The 20021-nt window shown below is 43.5% G+C and overlaps 1 protein-coding gene across 3 annotated transcripts in view; it reads left to right on the forward strand.

Annotated features, from left to right (window-relative positions):
- The window catches only part of DOCK5 (dedicator of cytokinesis 5), a 207977-nt gene that overhangs the window by 67388 nt on the left and 120568 nt on the right, over positions 1 to 20021 (forward strand). For all 3 annotated transcript variants that reach the window (XM_070416608.1, XM_070416610.1, XM_070416609.1), the window contains exons 3-5: positions 10589 to 10629; positions 14164 to 14219; positions 15977 to 16073. In XM_070416608.1, the coding sequence (XP_070272709.1) occupies positions 10589 to 10629; positions 14164 to 14219; positions 15977 to 16073 (194 nt within the window). The remainder of the gene's footprint in view (positions 1 to 10588; positions 10630 to 14163; positions 14220 to 15976; positions 16074 to 20021) is intronic.

Consider the following 20021-nt stretch of genomic DNA (forward strand, 5'->3'; position numbering starts at 1 on the left):
TTGGGTCATGGGACTTATTCTGTTGGAAAATAAATGTATGTCTTATCAGGTGCTTGGACTTTGGACTGAGGCTTGCCCCCAGCATGGTACGCAACTGCTTTTGTAGCTTCAGCTTTGGTCATCTGTAATTTAAGAATAATTTAGACAGGGTCTACTGCTTCTTCCAGGGGCAGACATCCTCAGAAAACAAAAGAAAGAGAACTCCGAATAGTCTCCTGCATGTGCAAAAGTCGTCAGCATCGGAGCCCGGGGACGGCCCTGGAGGAGGATAGTCCCTGACTATCCTTGGGCACCTCATTTCCAAGTCTGCCTGGCCTTTTCCACTCCCGTACACGCCGGCATTGAGCTCAGAGCTTTCATACACTCGGGCTCCACTCTTAAAATCCTAGAAGATCAGAGTTCCTGATGCTGGTTTAAAGCTGTGAAAATTATGCTAAGAAACTTGAAGATGGCCACGTGGCTAGTGAGTGTAGAGCTGGGATTCCCATCAGGGTCCCCGGGAATCCAAGTGTAGAGCATACTTTCACGTGGCAAGGCCTTTGAGGAAATGACACTTCTGTTTGCACACAGCATATGGTTTTCCAAAGGGGGTGCACTTCTTTTGCTTTTTTAACAGCTGTCAGATGAGTTTCCCACCACCCTACATGTGTTTCTGTGGGGGTGAGCTCTTCCTGAACTTACTTACGCCCTCCACCCCCCACCCAGCTCTTCCACACAAGCTGGTAGCCCTGGCCAGTTGGCTCTTTGCTGCCCTCCACTGGGCATACTTGGGCTCACTTCACCCCCAGATGCCTCACCCGCCCTCCACACACACCTGCCTCCCCTGCCTGTTTTCAACAGCTGACTTTGCTCAAGCAGGTAGACATGTCTGATCTAGGGGAACGTAGCCAAATCATTCCCTGCACCCAGGGATATTGGTCCCTCCCCCAGCCCACCCACTCTGGGTAAGAACACTGAGGCAGTGGACCTCTGGTACCAGTAGTTTGTCCAAGCCCCTTAGGTCTGGCAGGAGGTCAGGGAGGACACAATAAACAGAGAAGTCTCTGGTGGGGTCTTTGACTTCCCCAACCCTCTTCCCACCGGTGTGTGTGTGGAGCGAATGTGCAGTTCGTGTCCCGATCTTGCCTGCCTACCTGTGTTGGGGAAGAGGGCACTCGAGTTGAACCCAGTGATCTTTGGCTCTGACGCTTGGAAGGTTCATATTCACCTACTTGCTTCTCCTCTTTTGCCACCAGGACTCTCATTGCTGTCGCCACTCCTGGGCTCCACCTCTGCTTCTGCCACTGTTGATCTTGTCAGGTCCCTGACAGCGTCTCTCCACCCCTGAGTGTCTCAGTCCTCAAAGGGGGATCCAGTGGTTCATGTTTAGAGCCCTGAAGTATAGCTCCACTCTTTCATTTTGAGGATGCGTTCCATTGAGGAACTTGAAGCAAGTTTCTGAGTGACCCGGACGGAAGGGGCCTTGGGGACAGTGCTGAGTGTTGCATTGGGGTACATCCCTCACCTCACTTGTCCTCTTAGCTAAGATGCACTATCCCCAGCGCCTCGGCACACGGTGAGTTAGTTTCCTTACGGGGCCTCCATTCTCCCTTCAGACATTAAGGCAGCCTTTTCCTCTCCTCTAATCTCAGGGCCCTCGGTAGCGTAGGTAGGTTTATGAAAAGAGAAGCTTGCGCTGAAATTCCAGAAATCCTGGTAAGCTGGACGTGCCAGCTGGTGTCTCCCCGCTCTACCCGTGTCTCTGTTCCACTAGCAATTAGATTACAAGTTCCTCCAGGTCAGGGCGTGGGGGTTATTATACCCTCAAACACCTTGAGGCCCACAGAGCCAGCACAGTTCCTTATGAAAGTGGCTTCCTTCAATCTATGGTGCTTGACTCATTGATTCATCACTCACCGACCTGCACCCCATTCCCACCCGTCCTGTAAGTTGGTGCTGATGACAACAAAGCCCATAGAAGGGTGAGCGGCAGCAGGTTCATTGCTAGGACTGATAACACCACATGCTGCACTTTTTCATTTCAGCTTTCTGGACCTCATTGGGTAAGTTAGCCAAAGGGATTCGGAAAAGGGAAATTAGAGCCAGAAGCAGGAAGGACTGATTTTTTTTTTTTTAAAGCAGGGCTACTTTGCTTTAAAAGGTTGTTTAAAAGCCAAATGCAGCCCTAACCGGTTTGGCTCAGTGGATAGAGCGTCGGCCTACGGACTCAAGGGTCCCAGGTTCGATTCTGGTCAAGGGCATGTACCTTGGTTGCGGACACATCCCCAGTAGCGGGTGTGTAGGAGGCAGCTGATTGATGTTTCTCTCTCATTGATGTTTCTAACTCTCTATCCCTCTCGCTTCCTCTCTGTAAAAAATCAATAAAATATATTTTTTAAAAAAGCCAAATGCAGAAAATATAAAGGGAATTGGTCAATGAGAGTGATGGTGTTGATTAGATGAGAGAGAAGTGTCTGTGAAGTCAGAGGGGTTCCCTGGTTTTGCAGGCAACATTTGCTTGTGTCACCTCTCCATTCTGTCCAGTGTGATTTGGATCTACCCCCACCCCACCTGGACCAGGTCCCTCTGAGGAGGTCTCCTACGGCACCCTCTGTGGTAGGCCACCAGGAGGAACCTCGGCATTTTAACTGTGGAGTTGGATGGTAGGAGGTAACAAGATGGAAACAAAAATAGAATGCATTTGTGGGAGGAAATTTAAGAGAGGAAAGCCTTCCTTTCCCTAACTGCTGAAGAAGCAGTCCTACAGAGTGGGCTAGCACAGAACCAGGATGGCAAGACCCTGGCCTTTGGGTTTCAGATGAGTCCTCTTAAGGGGCAGTGCCTCCTCTTTTCTGGACATTTTGGCCTCATAGGTGGGGTGCTCAGACTCTGCCCCGCTCTTCCCACTGGGCCTGGAATCCCAGGGAGAGAGAAGGAGGGTCCTCTGATGTCAGGCTTCCCCTTATAGGCGGCGATTTTGTTGCACTTCTCTTGCATCAGTCCATTCTGTCCATGGCCACTAGCTCAGGGAGACCTTCTTTCTCACTAAACATTCACTAAAAGCTTATGAGTGCCTGCTGTATGTCAGGCACTGCAGACACGTCTCTTTCTTTTCTTCTTTTTTTTTTTAATATATTTTATTGATTTTTTACAGAGAGGAAGGGAGAGAGATAGAGAGCTAGAAACATCGATGAGAGAGAAACATCAATCAGCTGCCTCCTGCACATCTCCCACTGGGGATGTGCCCGCAACCCAGGTACATGCCCTTGACCAGAATCGAACCCGGGACCCCTCAGTCCGCAGGCCAACGCTCTATCCACTGAGCCAAACCGGTTTCGGCACGTCTCTTTCTTGTTTGTCCAAGAAAGTCAAAGATGGAAACCACATGTCCTTCCCACTTGCTTGGCGTGCTGGTGCCCGTGGTTTCTGTTGGTGGGGTCCCAGGGCCACGCCTTCCTGCTCCTGAGAGGCAGTGCCCGGGTTCCAGCCACTGCCCCAGGCATGGCCCTGGAGGCAACTGGGGCAGGAAAAGAGAGAGGAGCTGGGTGGTAGGAGACCTGCGTTTGCATCGCCAGCTTTGATAGTTGCTGATTGCCTTTGGACAACCCTTTCATCTCTGCCTGTATTTAAAGTAAGGGTGTTAAATTCCAGTGAGTTCCTTTGGAGCTCAGACTTCCAACAGCTACCTGCCTTTCTCAAAGACATGAAACTGAGCTAAGATAACTAACCAGGAGGACTGATTTGTCTCGAAAAAAGGTACAAAAGAATAGAACCTTATCTTTGACCATCTTTGTGTCCTTTTTACTTTCTGCCTTAGACCTTTTCACAAGTCCCAGTGAGCTACTCATTTGCCTTTGGAAAGTGAGCATCCAGTGCGCTGCCCACAGGGAGGATCCAACAGCTGGTCCCTTTCTTTGTCTTGTGCTGCTGCTGCTTCCCTTTCCTCAGAGGGATCTCAGGCCTGGCTTGGGGGGTTGGAGGGACACTCACTGGGAATGGGAGGGCAGGCTCTGGCCTTGGAAACCTGACAGGTTACCTGGTCCCCAAGGGACGGAACCTTTGACCTTGACCTAATTAACTGTGCTTTACCCAGCCAACTACCAGACCATGACACTGAATGGGAAAACAACAGGATTTAACACCTGCTTCTCCTCTCCTCCCCCCACCCCCCGCCACCCCGCTCCCTCTCCCCATATTGTGGGTGCGTGTAAACAGTGGATCCTTATTTGTTTGTTATCTTTAATTCCTAGAGACCAAAAGAAAATTAAGGTTGTGGAATAATGTGACTGTATGTCATACCACTGAACTGTACACTTAAAAATAGTTACAATAGTTAAGTATTTGTTATGTATTTTCACAACAATAAAAACTAATTTATTGATTAGGGAGAGAGGAAACTAATTAGGAACTGCAGTATAAGGAGGGATTTTACAAAACCCACTCCATGACTTCCACATGTAAAGATGCTTTTGTGGTTCAAAAATCTCCGAAGTCCCCTCAGTAATTGCCTTACCAGCCTGCAGCATATTCATGATCCTCCCGTTGTGTGAGGCTATTCCCCAGCAGAGCCCTTAAAAGCCCTTTTGTATTTAATTGTTTGCAGATCTATTTTCTTTTTCCTTGAAGACGTGTCTGATGTTCTGTAAGTGTTTTATGTATAATGAATGAATGGCTGCATTAGCAATGTGAGCCCTCAGCTCCCAGTACCTTCTCAGAGAGAATTTTCTATCAGGCTTCGTAGTCCCCCATCCCCACCTCCACCCTGTCCCATGTTACCCTTTGATTCCTTCAGCACTTGAACCCTGTATGAAATTGCTTGCTTTGCTTCTTTGCTTGTGCGCTGACATGTGTATGTTTTTCTCTTCCCATTGGAAAATAAGACTTAGGAGGATGAAGACCTTGCATGTTTTGTCGTCCTGGCATCTCTACTGTTGAATGAGTCAGTCTGTGAACTTTCGGAAATAGCAAAACTCATTCAGAATCAGTTTTGGAGCACAAAGTGGTCAATTAAGATGAATAATGTCTTTGGGAGGAAAAGTAATGAAGAAATGGTTCTTTGATTTTTCACACATGACTCCCGCTGGTTTCAGAGGCAGTTTCAACAAGAATATTCTGTAATCCTGGAGCAACCCATTATCATGGAATTCCATGCCACTTTAAGGTGGTTACTTTGTAATGTTCTGTGGAGAGTATGAATTCTGTATGGCTTTTTAAAAGTGCAAATATATGCAATGAAATACAGTCCCATGAGATTTAACAAATAAATGCGCCTGTGCACTTCATACTCCAGTCACGATAAGAACACTTCCCTTGCCCCAGGAAGTCCCCTGTTGATTTCTTCCACACAATTCTGACCTCCCCAAACCACTGCTGTTCTCATGTCGATCACCATGGGCGTGTTTGTGGTGGTTCTCCATGGGCCCACTTCTCCTGCATAGCCAGTCTTCCTGACAGAGGTGTTTATCTCCTTCTACCGTCTCAGACAAATGAGAGACTTTCTCAGTTCCTCTTTTTTTTTTTTTCTTGGATTTGTTCCCCATGGAGTCCTCTGTCCTGCTTCATTCGGGACTGGCTGCTCTCGAGGCCAGGCATAGATAGCTTCTTTTCTGAGGCATTCATCATCTGTGTCAGGGTCAGAAAAATAAGAACTAGTAGGTACTTCAGGAGAGCTAGGGATTGTATGCCTGTGTGTACAAATACAGAGTAGCACTTCTGTGAATTTTGACCTGTCTGGGTATATTAAAAGTGATGAGTACGTATGGATACCTTTGCTCCATTCCAGGATCACACGGTTCATTCTAGTTTTTTTCCCTTTCTGTGCTTGTAACTCCTTTCTGTGACAGTAAGAAAACTGGCTTTCAATATTCCTAATATATTTCCTATTCAATCCATTCCCATTATGTAACCAGTCTCTATCTTCATTACCACACCTTCTCCCATGTGGACATTTTCTTGCACGTCTGTTCTCGCTCTTATAACCCACACCAGTGCCCTGTCCCCCACTCAAAGCCCCCCATGCAAACTCCTCAGTTGCCCTGTCCCACCTAATGGCTCAGGGCTCAGTTGCTCAGAAAGGGAAGCAGATGGGCCAAGATAAATCTCTTGATTCTGTCTTCTATTACTCAACATTTTCCTTTTTTCCATCTTCCTATACCAAAGAATACTACTATCCACCTGTTTACCTAAGCTCAAGATCTAAGTGCCCTTGAATATTTGCCCTTCTTCCCCCTATTCATGGCTATTCTCAGCTAAATCATGAGCAACAACTACATTATATTTAAAATCTGTCTCACATCTTTTTATCTCTCTTCATTTTTACTGTACCTATTAGTCTGCTCACTGATGCTCCTCTTTCTACTATGTCTCACTTCCCATGATTTATTCTTACAGAGCAGCTGGCATGATCTTTTAAAAGCATAAGGCATACTGTCCTTTCCAAGCCTCCACAATAGCTAAGATCTGAAAACAACCCAAGTGCCCAAGTAGATGAGTGGATTAAAAAGCTAATTCCATTGTATTACACAATGGGATCCCATGCAGCTGTAAAAAAGAAGAATCTCTTACCCTTTTTAACAGCATGGATGGACCTAGATACTATTATGCTAAGCAAAATAAGCCAGTTAGAGAAAGACAAATATCACATGATCTCACTTTTTTGTGGAATCTAAAGTACAAAATAAACTGATGAACAAAGTAGATCCAGAGGCATGGATGCATGGAACAGAATTACAAATCTCAGTGGGAAGGGGTGGAAGAGACAGGAAGAGATTAACCAAGGATCCTATATGCATATATGTATAACCCCTGGACACAGACAATAGTCTGGGGAAGGCTTGAGGTGGGGCGGGGCTTGGGTGGAAGGGGGCGGAGGGAGAAAATGGGAGACATCTGTAATACTGTCAACAATAAAATAAATTTTTTAAAAAGCATAAGGCATGATGTCCTTTCGAACCCTCCACTGGCTTCCCGTTGTACTTGGAATAAAATCCATATTCCACCTGGATATATGGTGGTCAGTCCTGGCTGCACATTAGCATCACCAGGGGAACTTTTAGAAGCACTAAGCCTGGGTCCACCCAAATATTCTAATTAAATCAGAATATTTGAGGTTGTGGCCCAGGCACCAGTGCTTTTTCAAGTTCCTGATGAATCTGGTGGGCAGTCAGGCTTGAGAACCATGCCTTCCTCTAACCACCTTCATACGTTTTTCTTCCCTCTCATGACTGGTTCCTTTGAGCTTCTCAGAGTGACCTTTCCCTGATCACCTCATCTAAAGCGATGTCCTGTGTCACCAGTCATCCTCTGCCGTGTTACTCTGGTTGAGCGCTTCTTAGCACTGTTGTTATCTGAGATCATCTATGTATTTCTTATTTTTTTGCTATTAGAGTATAATCTTTATGATACATTTGCTCTCCACTACACCTTGGTGCCTAAATTAGAGTTTAATAAATAAATATTTGTGGAATGACTATGTATAGAAGGGAGAAGAGCCAAGTGAGGGCCTGTCATATGGGAGCCAGGAAGTGAGAGAAGTGTTTGCACAGGAGGTGAAATGTAGCAGATGATGCAGTGTTGAAGTATGGGGAAAATCTGAGAAACCAGATAAAGTAAGTGTCTCTGACAATGGAATTAAGAACTCTCTGATAGCTCAAATCAGAGGGGACGGATTTTTCCTGTATTGGGGCAGTCCCAGGAAAACAGAAATGATGGTTTCCCAAATGGAAGAACAACCCGTAGCATAGAATCACTTTTGATGTTCACCATGGTTGCTATAAACTTACTCATCTCACCTAAATGTTGGTAAGAGTAGCCCTCTGGGCTCAGCCATCCCCTCATTTCAGTAATGTGCTAACTTAAGAGAGCATCTGAGATGCCTACCAGTTCACATCACTCATTCATTTGGTTATAGCTGCTTGTTGATATACCTTCTCTACCTCTTTGCATCATGATACATTCAGAAGCCTAATCGCATAACCATATTTAACTATAATTATCCTGCTTTAAACATTGGGATTGATTGAAAACTTGTATTCTTGGCTATATCACAACCCAGGTTTGTAATGCAGAAATGAGCAAACATTCTCTTGACAAAACTTCAGTGCTACTTTGTGCTCATTATTAGAAGACAGGGCTCCTTGGAAAAGACACTAATGCCAGGAAAAGGAAAATCAGGAAGGCTGCAGGAAGAGAGGAAGACCACATATGAAATGGGTTGACTCCATAAAAGAAGCCACGGGCACGGGTCTACAGGAGCTGAGCAGGGCTGCTTAGGGCTGGACACTGGGCATCACTCATTCATAGGGTCGTCACGAGTCGAAGACGACTCAACAGCACATGACAACCTGAACTATTACCATATCCCTTGCAGTTATTAGCAATTGAATTTATGGAGTCTTTACAATATATGATTAAAACTCTAGATTCTGGCAATACCCTGCTGCTGCCTAATGCCAAGCAAAATGTTCCCTTTTACAAATTCAGCGTGATAATTGTGTGCCTTTAGATAAGGGTTTTATACTTACCACGATCTAGAGGAGACTTAGGAGGTAAAAAAAAAAAAAGTTTTTCAAAAATGACAGGTTTAGGAAGCATAATTCTGTGATGAATGGCTGTGCGAAATACTGTTTACAAAAGTACAGGTAAATTGCTCTCTGAAAGTGAAGTGAAGTCTATATTGTAACAGCTTGGTTTTATAGGACATTGAGAGAGAAAACTGGTTGGAAAAGATTCAAGAGGGAAAGGGGGGGGAGAGAGATCATATAAATTATTTAAAATGTCTGTTTTAGTAGTATAAGGTGACTTCTGCAATGTATATGTATGTGGATGAAAATCCAGAGTCATTCATGCAAAAACTCGTAGTATTTATGAAGGTGTTAAGAGGCTGGGTTGCCTTCTGTCTTTTTGTTGTTGTTTCTCAGCTTGCCTCCCTCTCCCCCATCCCAGGGTGAAGTTGAAACCATTTACTTAGGCAATAGCCATTGTCATGTGTTAGCAGACCCAAGCAAGTATGTGCCAGTGCTAAAGACTCTTGAGACCCAGGAGGTATAGTTAGCGTGGTGTTATTTAGCGTGGTGTTATGTCTAGATCTCTCGCACACTTTGGCTTTCTAATCTGGGAACAGTATTTCCTGTTTCAATATCTTTCTCTCAATCATGGGCCTTGATGCAAACCTATAATGATCCCACAGGACAATGCTCCATTTCTCCCTGTAAAAAACAATAGCCAAATTTATTAAATTTCTGAATACTGTTAAAAAATTTTGAAAATGTTATTAAATCTATGTGCAAAGAAGGTAAGTTCAACTTTCTACTTGTAACATGTCCAAAATAGATTGTGTGACTATTTTCTTGGTGATTTTACATAGAAAAAATTACAAGAAAGGTCTAGAACCCTATTAGCAATTACCTAACATTATTTTAATTACAGCTTGTATCTATTCCCTGTGTGTTTATGGCTGCTTTACACATATGTGCCTCTTACAACAGGATGCCTAATGGGCGTGGGGAATAAGGAAAATTATTATAGTGAATTTCCTATAGTAGGTGTTCAATAAATATTTAATATAAACTATGTTTATGGACAGATTAAATTGTATACTCTCTCTACAAAATAGAGCAGTGGTGGTGAACCTTTTGAGCTCGGCGTGTCAGCATTTTGAAAAACCCTAACTTAACTCTGGTGCTGTGTCACATATAGAAATTTTTTGATATCTGCAACCATAGTACAACAAAGATTTATATTTTTGATATTTATTTTATATATTTAAATGCCATTTAACAAAGAAAAATCAACCAAAAAAATGAGTTCGTGTGTCACCTCTGACACGCGTGTCATAGGTTCGCCATCACTGAAATAGAGGGTGGGAAAACATCCATAGGTATATGTGTATTTATTGGAATTTTGAAAAGGAAGTTAAAACCTTTTCTTAGAGCCTCATCAAGCAAATACATAAAACCTTTATTACTGTGGGGGGTGCTTATAGCACTGCCAAGAATTAATTTGAAATGTTTTATTATTGATTTCATTGTTTAAGTGCAAATATTTGTATATATAAGATTTGCTTCCCCAATTTAAAGTTGTTCCATAATAGTGATTCTTATGCTTGGTGAGAGAGAGAGGGGGGGGGGGGGAGGGGGGGAGAGAGGAGGGGGGGAGGGGAGGGGAGGAGAGGGGAGGGAAAGGGAGGCGAGAGAGATCATATAAATTATTTAAAATGTCTGTTTTAGTAGTATAAGGTGACTTGTAGAATGTATATATATGGATGAAAATCCAGTCATTCATATAAAAACTCATGGTATTTATGAAGGTATTAAGAGGTTGGGTTGCCTTCTGTCTTTTTTTTGGTCTATCCTTTTTCCAAAGGAGCAGAGATGAAGCATGATTCTACATGAATTTTAAATCCTTTAGTTATTAGGAGAATAAAGCTCTAAAATTGATCTAGATTTTTATTGTATAATAAACCAAAATGTGCATAATCTGGCATATTATCTGTAGATTGTCTCTTGGATTCCACCTACTGTTCTAACAGAATGTGAGGATGTATATTGCTAATATCTTTATATTATCCCAGATAACATAAAGGATTGTGTGTTCTCTTATACCTTGACAGGTTGGTACCGAGGATATACCCTCCAAAATAAAGCTAAAAAGGTATGGCTTATCATTCAACTTTTGAGTAAATCTGTCTGCTAGTTTCGTGTTGTGCTGTCTGTCCCATATCTGCTCTCCACTGTCTTTAGACTGAGTTTGCTGTCTCTTTGATGGCTATTCTTTAGGTGTGAAAGCATATCCTCTGGTAAAATAGTGCATCAACCATTTTTTCATCAGCCTACTCAGGATAAAGGCCCAGAGGTGAATTCAGAGACTTGCCCGGCCTCTGCAGGCTTCTTGCTCCCTGTCCCTCAAGCTCGTCAGTGTGGTGATACAGTGACATTGCTGTGGTTGGCTCTGTCTTTCTGGTCAGGCCTCCACCTTGTCCTCCTCAGCCACACTCAGTATTTGCACTCGCCTGTGTACACACACACACACACTGTTAACTTTGACAATTTAATAATCTACCAAAATAAAGGAGTGTTTGCTTGTAATATGAATATCAACTCAATTGGTATTTTGCTCCTTTGATTCCTTCCGAAATCCTGGTGCTGAATGTTTCTACCCACAGATTGTAGCCTGTACCACATGCCTTCATTTATAACTTAGTTATTTTCATTTAATGTCTTGCTGACTTTAATTTCTCGGGGCCTTCAAACAGGGGCCTACGATGGCATGACCTAAAGAAGACCTTTCTTTCCGGATGCTGGTTACGCTGAGTCCCTGGTTTTTACAGCCATTCTGCTTCTTGGTTTGGGTTTAATCCCATCAGTGTTTGTTTTGCTCATTACTGTGGAAGTGGTTGTTATTTTAAAGCATAATCAGAGTTAATTATTTTTAAGTTCTAAATTTATTAAAGGGCAAGAATACTTATGTCACTTAATTCCCTATCCTTTAAAAAGTTAAATTTTTAAATGAACAAAGAAACTACTCTCAGATAAAATCATATGAACTTAAAGAACAAGCAAAATTTTTTATTTTAACTGGTGACTGTGACTCATGTTGAAACAAGGTACCAGTCCACAGCCTTTCTTTTCAGAGTCTGTAGTGTAAGGATCCTTCATGAGCATAGATGACTTTGGTTTTTGTTCTTTTTTTTATTGATATCAGAGAGAGGAAGGGAGAGGGAGAGAGATAGAAACATCAGTGATGAGAGAGAATCATTGATTGGCTGCCTCCTGCACACCCCCTGTTGGGGATCGAGCCTGCAACCAGGCATGTGCCTTGACCAGAAATCGAACTCTGACCTCCTGGTTCATAGGTTGACAATCAACCACTGAGCCACACTGGCCGGGCACGACTTTGGTTTCTAAGGCATCCTATGACTTTCTAATAGATCACAGCCCATCTAGCTTGTGCCTTTATTATCTGCTTTGAAATGTGGATAGATGGGGTGCCACTCTAGGATCTAAAGGACAAGTTCTGAAGGTGGTTTTAATGTATTTTCTTAAAACCCTCTTTAAACTTTAAATCTCACCCTATTGGAGGATTATTTCAGGAAGGGCTTTTCTTAGTTCTTGATGATTAAGCTTTGTGATTCAACAACATGATAGGACACACAAAGACTGTGCATTTGTTCATTGGTTGTTAAGTTGAAATATCTTCCTTGTGGGGAGATCCAGGAAAAACAGGGGATTTAAAGTCAGTTGTCATGAATTATGCTCAACTTTTGACACCCCTTCATTAAGACATCTATTTGAAATGCCTCCTAATGTTGTTTTCTTCTTCGTTTGCCAGTCTTAGGGGAACGCTATTTGAAAGGCCTGTTATTTTAATGGAAATTTTTGGTGTCATTTACAAGCAGACATAGCCATTTAGAGTGGTGATAAAATGAGCTAGTGGTTTCACAAATTGAAGAAACCAAACCTTTGTAGAAACAGATATTGATCCTGGCAGGATTGTGAAAGTGTGGCTAAGGGCAATGTCTGGAGAATCTTTTTTTTTTTTTTTTTACACTCAAGTGAGTAGTTTGCACTGAGAAAGGAAAAGCAACAATGAGAGATGGGCTGTAAATCAGAACTATGTTACCCAGGTTCATAGTGTGTCGTAATGGCATCGGACAAGTTCTACAAGCCTCTGGTTTATCTGAGCAATTAATGTCTGTAAGTGGACTTATGCTGTCGTAGGAGGAAGATGTCTACAAATAACATTGTGATGGTAATACAACAAAATAAATATTCTCTTACTATGAAAATCATCGTACCTGTAGACCCAATTTAACGAATCAGTGTCACAACATGAGTCAGTGTTTGTTTCTATTACAAATGCTTCTATCTTGGACTTCTCCCAGTTATTAAGAGGAAACTAGTTATCAGATTATGAATGCATGAGAATTGCAATTGGTCCTTTACCTTCTTGATCTGAAAAATCTTCTGCAAGGATAGTCCTTGGAACTAGCAGTGTTACATCTTAATTTAACCTCCAAATATGGCTCTTTATAACTGCTACTTCAAGTGGTTCATCCTTATCCAGTACTCTACTTTCTTAATGAGTTCTGGACAGATTTTTATTATAAAATATACATACCATAAAGTTACTAGACACACAAATTAGACACACAACCGACGCTGGTTGGAGTTCACTCGTTTTCTGTCTCTGAATGGATTGAGGATCTCTGGGTACACAGGAATCTTTGACCCAGTCCCCCAGACAGCAAGACGTCCCTCTGCCACATTTGTGGTGAGTCTCCCCTGCCATGGGATGGGCCACACTGACTTTTGTAGACACAGGGCTAAGAGCAGTGGAGCCATGGTGCCTGTTAAACAGGTTCTTCTCTTACTTCTCCTGGCCCGGCATGCAAAATACCATAAAACAAAGAACCGCAATGCCCGCTCCAGATGGCAGTTTCTCTGCTTATTGATGAGCGTATCTCACAGTTAAACAACAGCAGCTTTTGCCATGGAAGGAAACAGACATCCATGCCTCGCTTCCTATTGCTTCGATCTGATCTTCGTTTCTTCGGTTTCCACTGACCAGCTTCTAGTCCTTCTTTTAGGCCTTTGTGGGCTTTAGTTTTCCCCTGGGCAGTGCCACAATACTGGTGTAGAACTGCCTCCTAAGTGTGTAGAACGGAGAGCAATTTGAGACTGGGAAGTGCTAAAAATAACCAGATAACCAGCACTAATTGATTTGGGGCACATTTGGTTAAAGTGAAAGTGCTGAGCGGAATCACTTTGGAAGATTACAATAATGTTATGGGCCACGACATGCAAAGCCCTCCGTCTCACTAATTATGTGAAATCCTTTAAAGGGGATCATCTCATGGCAGGTAGGGTCTGATGGGATTTAGAATCTCACTGTTAAAATCCTCTCCACTACTGCAGCTCTGAGCTCACCTGGGCATGTTTCCCTGTTCATTTAAGAAGCATTTATCTTAAGCTCTCTGAAGCCAAGTCTTAATTGCCGCCTTTTCAGTGTATCAGCTGTGATTTCACTTAGGTAGCCTCACTGTGATTTTTGCCCTGCAAGCCTGGCTGCAAACGGCAGCTACTGTCCAGGAGTCCTCCCGCCCCTCCATTCATTCTCGCTGCCGTCCGTGCCTTCCTCTGGGCTGAGATTTCTATGGCCATGTAACCAAAGTTCTTCTCTCTGTAGGGTATTTTCCCTGAGACGTATATCCATTTGAAAGAGGCAACTGTGGAAGATCGAGGGTAAGTTCCATTTGGGGAAGACTCTAAAAATTGATAAAGATGTAAAATTTTCATTGCAGAATGCCTCACGAACTAGTGCATGATTTCTCTCGACTCATTAATTTGACTTCTCAGATGAGAGAAATAAATAAACACATTTTCCCGGCACAATTGTTTATTCTGTCTTCTGTTCTTATAATTGTTCCTCCCTGGCATCCTTCCCAAGGACAGAAAAGACAGGCGGTGAAAGAATAGGGGGTCTTTACCTTCATCTTGCACTGCCCGTTCACCGATTGCATGTGCATGTGTGCACACATGTTAACGTTTGACACTCCTTTGCTGATAATATCTGAGACCCCTTTTGGGAACTCTGGGAGACAGATGAGCAAGCTAACACCTGCACTAGTCAGCCCTGAATCTTGGACAAGTCCGCCAGCCTCAGGCCACCGCGGGCTTGGGAAACAAATCTGGCCGATGTGGGTCACGAGCTTGATGAGAAATTATGGAATAACGTGCATGAACGTGCTCTACAGTAAACTTCATGTTCAGATATTTTCTTGTTCGCCTTTCTGTTTGTCCTGGAAATTCCTGCCTCTGGCAGTTATGAGGAGTGAGACACTCAGCCTGAAGTGGGGGAGAGGCCATGTAGTTGGCGAGCCCACAGCAGGGGAGTTGAGGGAACCAGGAGTGCCTGGATGCAGACGGGTCCCTGGGCTGATACTGAGTAGAATGGGTCACAGACTCAAGGCTGCCAAACATTTTCAGTCATAAATTCTGCCTCCTGTATTAGAGACAAGAGGTGGAGACATGTTCAAATACACTGGACTCCTCAGAAGCTGAGTATGGACACCCTGCCCTCCTGGACAATCTTTTTCCCAGAGGGCCACTCCTGGGCAACCTCCTGTGTCACTTGCTACTCCCTCTAATTGGAGTTGCCGTGTAAAATGCAGGATGCTCAGTAAATTTGAGATTCGGGTAACAACAGTAAATTTTTATAGTGTGTTCCAGATATTTCATGAGACATGCTAAAAAAAGTTATTGAATCAATCTGAAATTCAGACTTAACTGGGCATCCTGTATTTTTATTTAAGTCTCACAAACCTACCACAAATCCCCACTCCTTTGCTTGCTCTCACTCTCTCCTTTTTTCTTTTTGCTAATCATAAAAATGCCAGAGAGGATTTATGTGACTGAATGTCAGGCCTACCTTGTCCTAAGTCCCCTATGAGTCAGAGGAGTTTGGTACGGATACATTTTCTGTGCTGTAAGGCAGCAGATGAGAAGAGAACCTAGTCCCATTCCAGAAAACAGCACTGCCCGCTGCCCGCCAGCAGTCTGTGTGAGGTTAGAGGCCCCAGGACCCTGTGCGTGCGCTTCTCCATCCACCCTCCCTCAAGAAGCGGATGCTTGGCAGACCCAGCCAAAATACTGGATTTTGGCTTCCCTTTCCAGTAATCGCTGGAGACAGCCTGGCTCAGTAATTGAGGCTCCCATAGAGATAGATGCAAAATGGAAAGGTTGAGGCTGGGCTAGGAGTCCATTGCTTTGCTAGAAGATGAGTTCATTTTAAGAACTGCGGTGTTCTCTGCTTCTCTTTTCTCAGATGCTTAGGTATGACAGTTTCCTACACAAACCTCCCCGCAGTGGGCAAGTTTTGCTTTGTTTCAAGCCCAGCCAGCCCCATTTCCATCTCTGAGCTCTGGGGACTCTGACCTCTGTCCAGAAGAGCAGTGACAGTCAGCTCAGAGTAATGCGGGCGTTTGTCTGGTTCTCTTTAGGCAGAACGAGACCGTGATTCCCGGGGAGCTCCCGCTGGTGCAGGAGCTCACGGCCACGCTGCGAGAATGGGCTGTCATCTGGCGGAAGCTCTACGTGGTGAGTTTTCCCCTTGGGGCTCGGAGCCGGTGGTGTTATTCCTGGGTGCTCAGCCTGTCTGTTCTGCTGCAAAGCCATCCTCTGCAGGGGGCCAGCCACGTGTTAGTCTGTGGGGACTGGGTGCATCTTACCCGGACCGTGCAATGGTTGATAACCAGCAGGTTCCCATTCTCCAGAGTAGGGTCATTGGTGATACGGGGGTGGAGGAAGTGGATATAATCATTAGTTCAGTCTTTTCTCAGCTGACACCAGGCCGATTATAAAGTAATGAGGATAACAACTGCAAACACTTGCATAGTCCTAAGTGCCAGGAACTATTATTAATCCTACAAGGCTCCTGTAAAGTAGGTGCAATTATGACCAGCTTATCGGTGAGGAAACTGGGCCATTCTGTTAACCTCTGTATGTATTGAACACCAGGGGCAGCTATCTTGCAAGAGGCCAAGAATGTTCAAAGTCTGTCAGCAGCAAGCTTGTACCTGTATCCGCTTTAGGATGTGCTTTTCGTGACATCAAAATATACAAACACTGTTTTCTAAAGTTCCTTCTTTCCCAGTGGCCTCGTGGATAAGCATTGCTAGGTCTTGTCTCTGGAGGCATCTTCAGCCTTCCCTGGCTGGCCGAAATTCCTGGAAATGTGCTTCTCTTGTTCTCTGTGAGAATGAGTTCATCGAGGGACCACACTCCACTAGGTGGCCTGGGGCCATTCTCCTTCCTTTATGTGGCTTTTTTTAATCTAGATTGTTTTTCAGTCATGTGTTGATTCTTCATTTTGACTCTCAAAAGCCAATCTTATAAGTTATTGGGAGCACATCACTCTCGACCATGAAGAGATAATAATCAAAAACTCACTCTGGCATAATTCTCAGAGTTCCTGTAAGGTCCACCCAGGGCTGTTGTTTCTCAGGGTGGATCAAGCAGCAGAAATCACCAACCTCTTTGGTGAAAAAGCACAAATTTTTCTCTGCCTGCCCATCCTTCAAGGCCAAGTTTAAGCCCTTTCTTCTTCATAATTTGTCTTCTAAAGACACTAGTCCATACGTTTCCTTCTGGACTATAGGAGCACTTACAGCTGAACCTTTGGGCATACTGCCTTGTAATGCAAGTGATATTTTGATCTTTTTATGTTTCATTGAGGAGAGAGCTAACCTGTACGTTCTTAAATCACAAGCCCCTGGAGAATAGAGATGCTGTTTTAGTAATCCCTTTGGCCTACATCCATCATCTTATATTTCTACTGAAAACACTCTCTAGTTCTGGTTAATTGATTGGTTAGTGGTGGATGGAATAAGTTTGATAGATGAGAAATGATGTAGACATCAGTTAGCTCCTTAACATAGAGTTTCTGGAAATCAGTGAGTGGTGAAACGTATTAGATAATAAGTACCAGAGAAAAGGGTTTTTTGAAGGTGGAATGTACAAGGGTGAATGTGGTAGACTTTTCCTCTTGCTAAAACACAGCTCTTGTGTTGAGTTTATTATTATCTCTGACCTCCACACGTCCACAGGTAATTGTGCCAAGTCTACTCTTGAAATGAGAATAAGGGAACCAGGGAGGAAGAAGTACGATTCATATATTTGGGCGTCCAAATCCCTTAGCAGTTAAATGGCAGTGAGCTCAGGTTTGGGATTTCTTATGTGGGTGTTCCACTATTTAATAACAGAATTGGGTTCTAAGTTTTAAAAAAATCCATCTCCTGTCAGAGGGTACCACATTTTTCATCATAATTTTGACATCTATTAAAATAATTATTTTGTTCTTTGGGAATATTTTAAAAATGTCTTACAGCTGCTATTGGTTGACTAAAATACATTCATTGTGGGAACCTTAATCAACTGATAAGGTTGAGCAGTCTGCTTCTGCTTTTGATGTGCAATCACCATTAAGAAATAATCTACTTCCCCCAGCCAGCTTGGGTCAGTGGTTGAGCGTGGACCTATGAACCAGGAGGTCACAGTTCAGTTCCCGGTCAGGGCACATGCCTGGGTTGTGGACTCAGTCCCCAGTGGGGGGGTGCGTTCAGGAGGTAGCTGGTCCGTGGTTCTCTCTCATCATTGATGTTTCTATCTCTCTCTTCCTCTCCCTTCCTCTATGAAGTCAACAAAAATTTATTTTAAAAAAAAATCCACTTCAAATGGTTTTGTTATAAATCATCGTTTTCTCTGTTTTTCCCTTGTTCCTTCCTAAACATTGATGGTTCACTTTAGACAGAATTTCTAAACTTCTTTCTCAAAAATTTGTGTGTCAAAGGGAAAACCTCAAATATTATGCTTCACTGGGAAAAAGTAAAAGGAACCAAAATCTGTAGTTTTTACCACCACCAACCCCCCCCCACCACCACCACCACGCACACTTTTTTCCGTGTTTCTGTGTTCTGATTCTGTGTGTGAGTTCCTTCAGCCTAGGTAATGATAAATACAGATTTTTCTCATCTATATCAATACTTATTTCTCTCGTGCATTTCCTGTCACAGATGATGAGCCGTGCATTCTGTTTGCCTCCAACCTGTGGTACCTTAGAACCTCCACATTGCCTAGTTCTGTTCCAGGTCTAAGTGCACGAGGAATTGATGTAGACCAAGCATGTCAAACTCAAAGGCTAACATGGGCCAAATAAACAAGGTTTAGGTTTATGTGGGCCGAAAAAAACCCAAAAGTCTTAATTTTCATAGAAACATAGGTTTATTTTGATAGAGACATGCTGAATACAAAGGGCTGAAATAAATGAGTAATCCTATATAATAAAAGGCTAATAAGCAAATTGTCCCCTTGACCGGGAGTTCAACCGGGAGTTCAACTAGGAAGCTGGCTGGCTGGCCAACCGCCCACGGCCCCTTCCCCCGGCTGGTTCCCCGCCCCCCCCCCCCCGACCCTCCCCCCATCGGGACAGCCAGCCGGACCCCACCTGTGTACAAATATGTGCATCGGGCCTCTAGTCGTTAACATAAAATAACAGAACATTTTAATAAAAATTAATATTTTTTCTTGAACATTAACTTACCAGACACTGAATAACTGCACAAATTAATAAGTGTAATGCAAATAAACCTATTTTTCTTGTTCTCCGAAAATGAAATATTTCCTGTTGTGCACACCACACAAGTCAGTCCAAGACTACATGGCAATCGGCTGCTAAAATATTCCCTACTAGTATTAGTGGAGAGAAATGGTGCCCCTGTGCGTAGGCGAGTAAGGGAAATGAATGCAACACGATTATAGTGATCAGTCATTAGTGAACGTTGTAGTTCGTTATTAATAATTATTATAACAGGGTATTGTAAAAATCAAGTTACGAATTTTTTATTAAAAAGTTTCTTACATACCGTTATATTGGCTGGGCCGCAAAAATATTCGTTGCGGCCCGAGAGTTTGACACGCTTGTTGTAGACCCAGAGTCTTACCTGAGAAGACGATGCGTTCCATTAACCAGACTCTGCCGCGCCGTGTAAACAGGCAGTTGTGCTGGACAGGAGAGATTCACTTTTAGAGAGTCACCTGAACACCTGTGATTCGCTTTTAGCAGCTATCCTGTAATGTGAAATAACCATAAATATTTTGAAAGGGAGGGGAGTTCTTATGCTGAAATGAGAGAAACCCATTCATCAAAATAGAAAGAAGAAAGGCCCATCCGCCATTAACCAAGGGACCCCATCTCCCTTCTGTTCTTCTTTGTTACATTAGTATTATTTTTCCCATTTATCCTGGTCGGCCAAGCTGTAGGGGACAGACACAGGACTAGAAATTGGGAAGCTTGGTTTCTTATCCAGGCCTTGACCTAACTGGCCTTTTGGTTGTGGGCAGGCCCCTCAAGGTCCTCAGTTGTCCTCTGGATTTTGCTCTTCTGTAAAAGTGATATAAAATCTGCCTTGTTGACTCCATAGAGTTTGAGGTCTGAAAAGAGGTGATGCCTGCAAAGTCATTGTATAGGCAGACCAAGGACTCTGCAAC

The sequence above is a fragment of the Myotis yumanensis genome, unplaced genomic scaffold (genome assembly GCF_028538775.1).
Source record: "Myotis yumanensis isolate MYYU_CA2020_CCGP unplaced genomic scaffold, mMyoYum1.0.hap1 SCAF_5, whole genome shotgun sequence".
NCBI lineage: Eukaryota > Metazoa > Chordata > Mammalia > Chiroptera > Vespertilionidae > Myotis > Myotis yumanensis.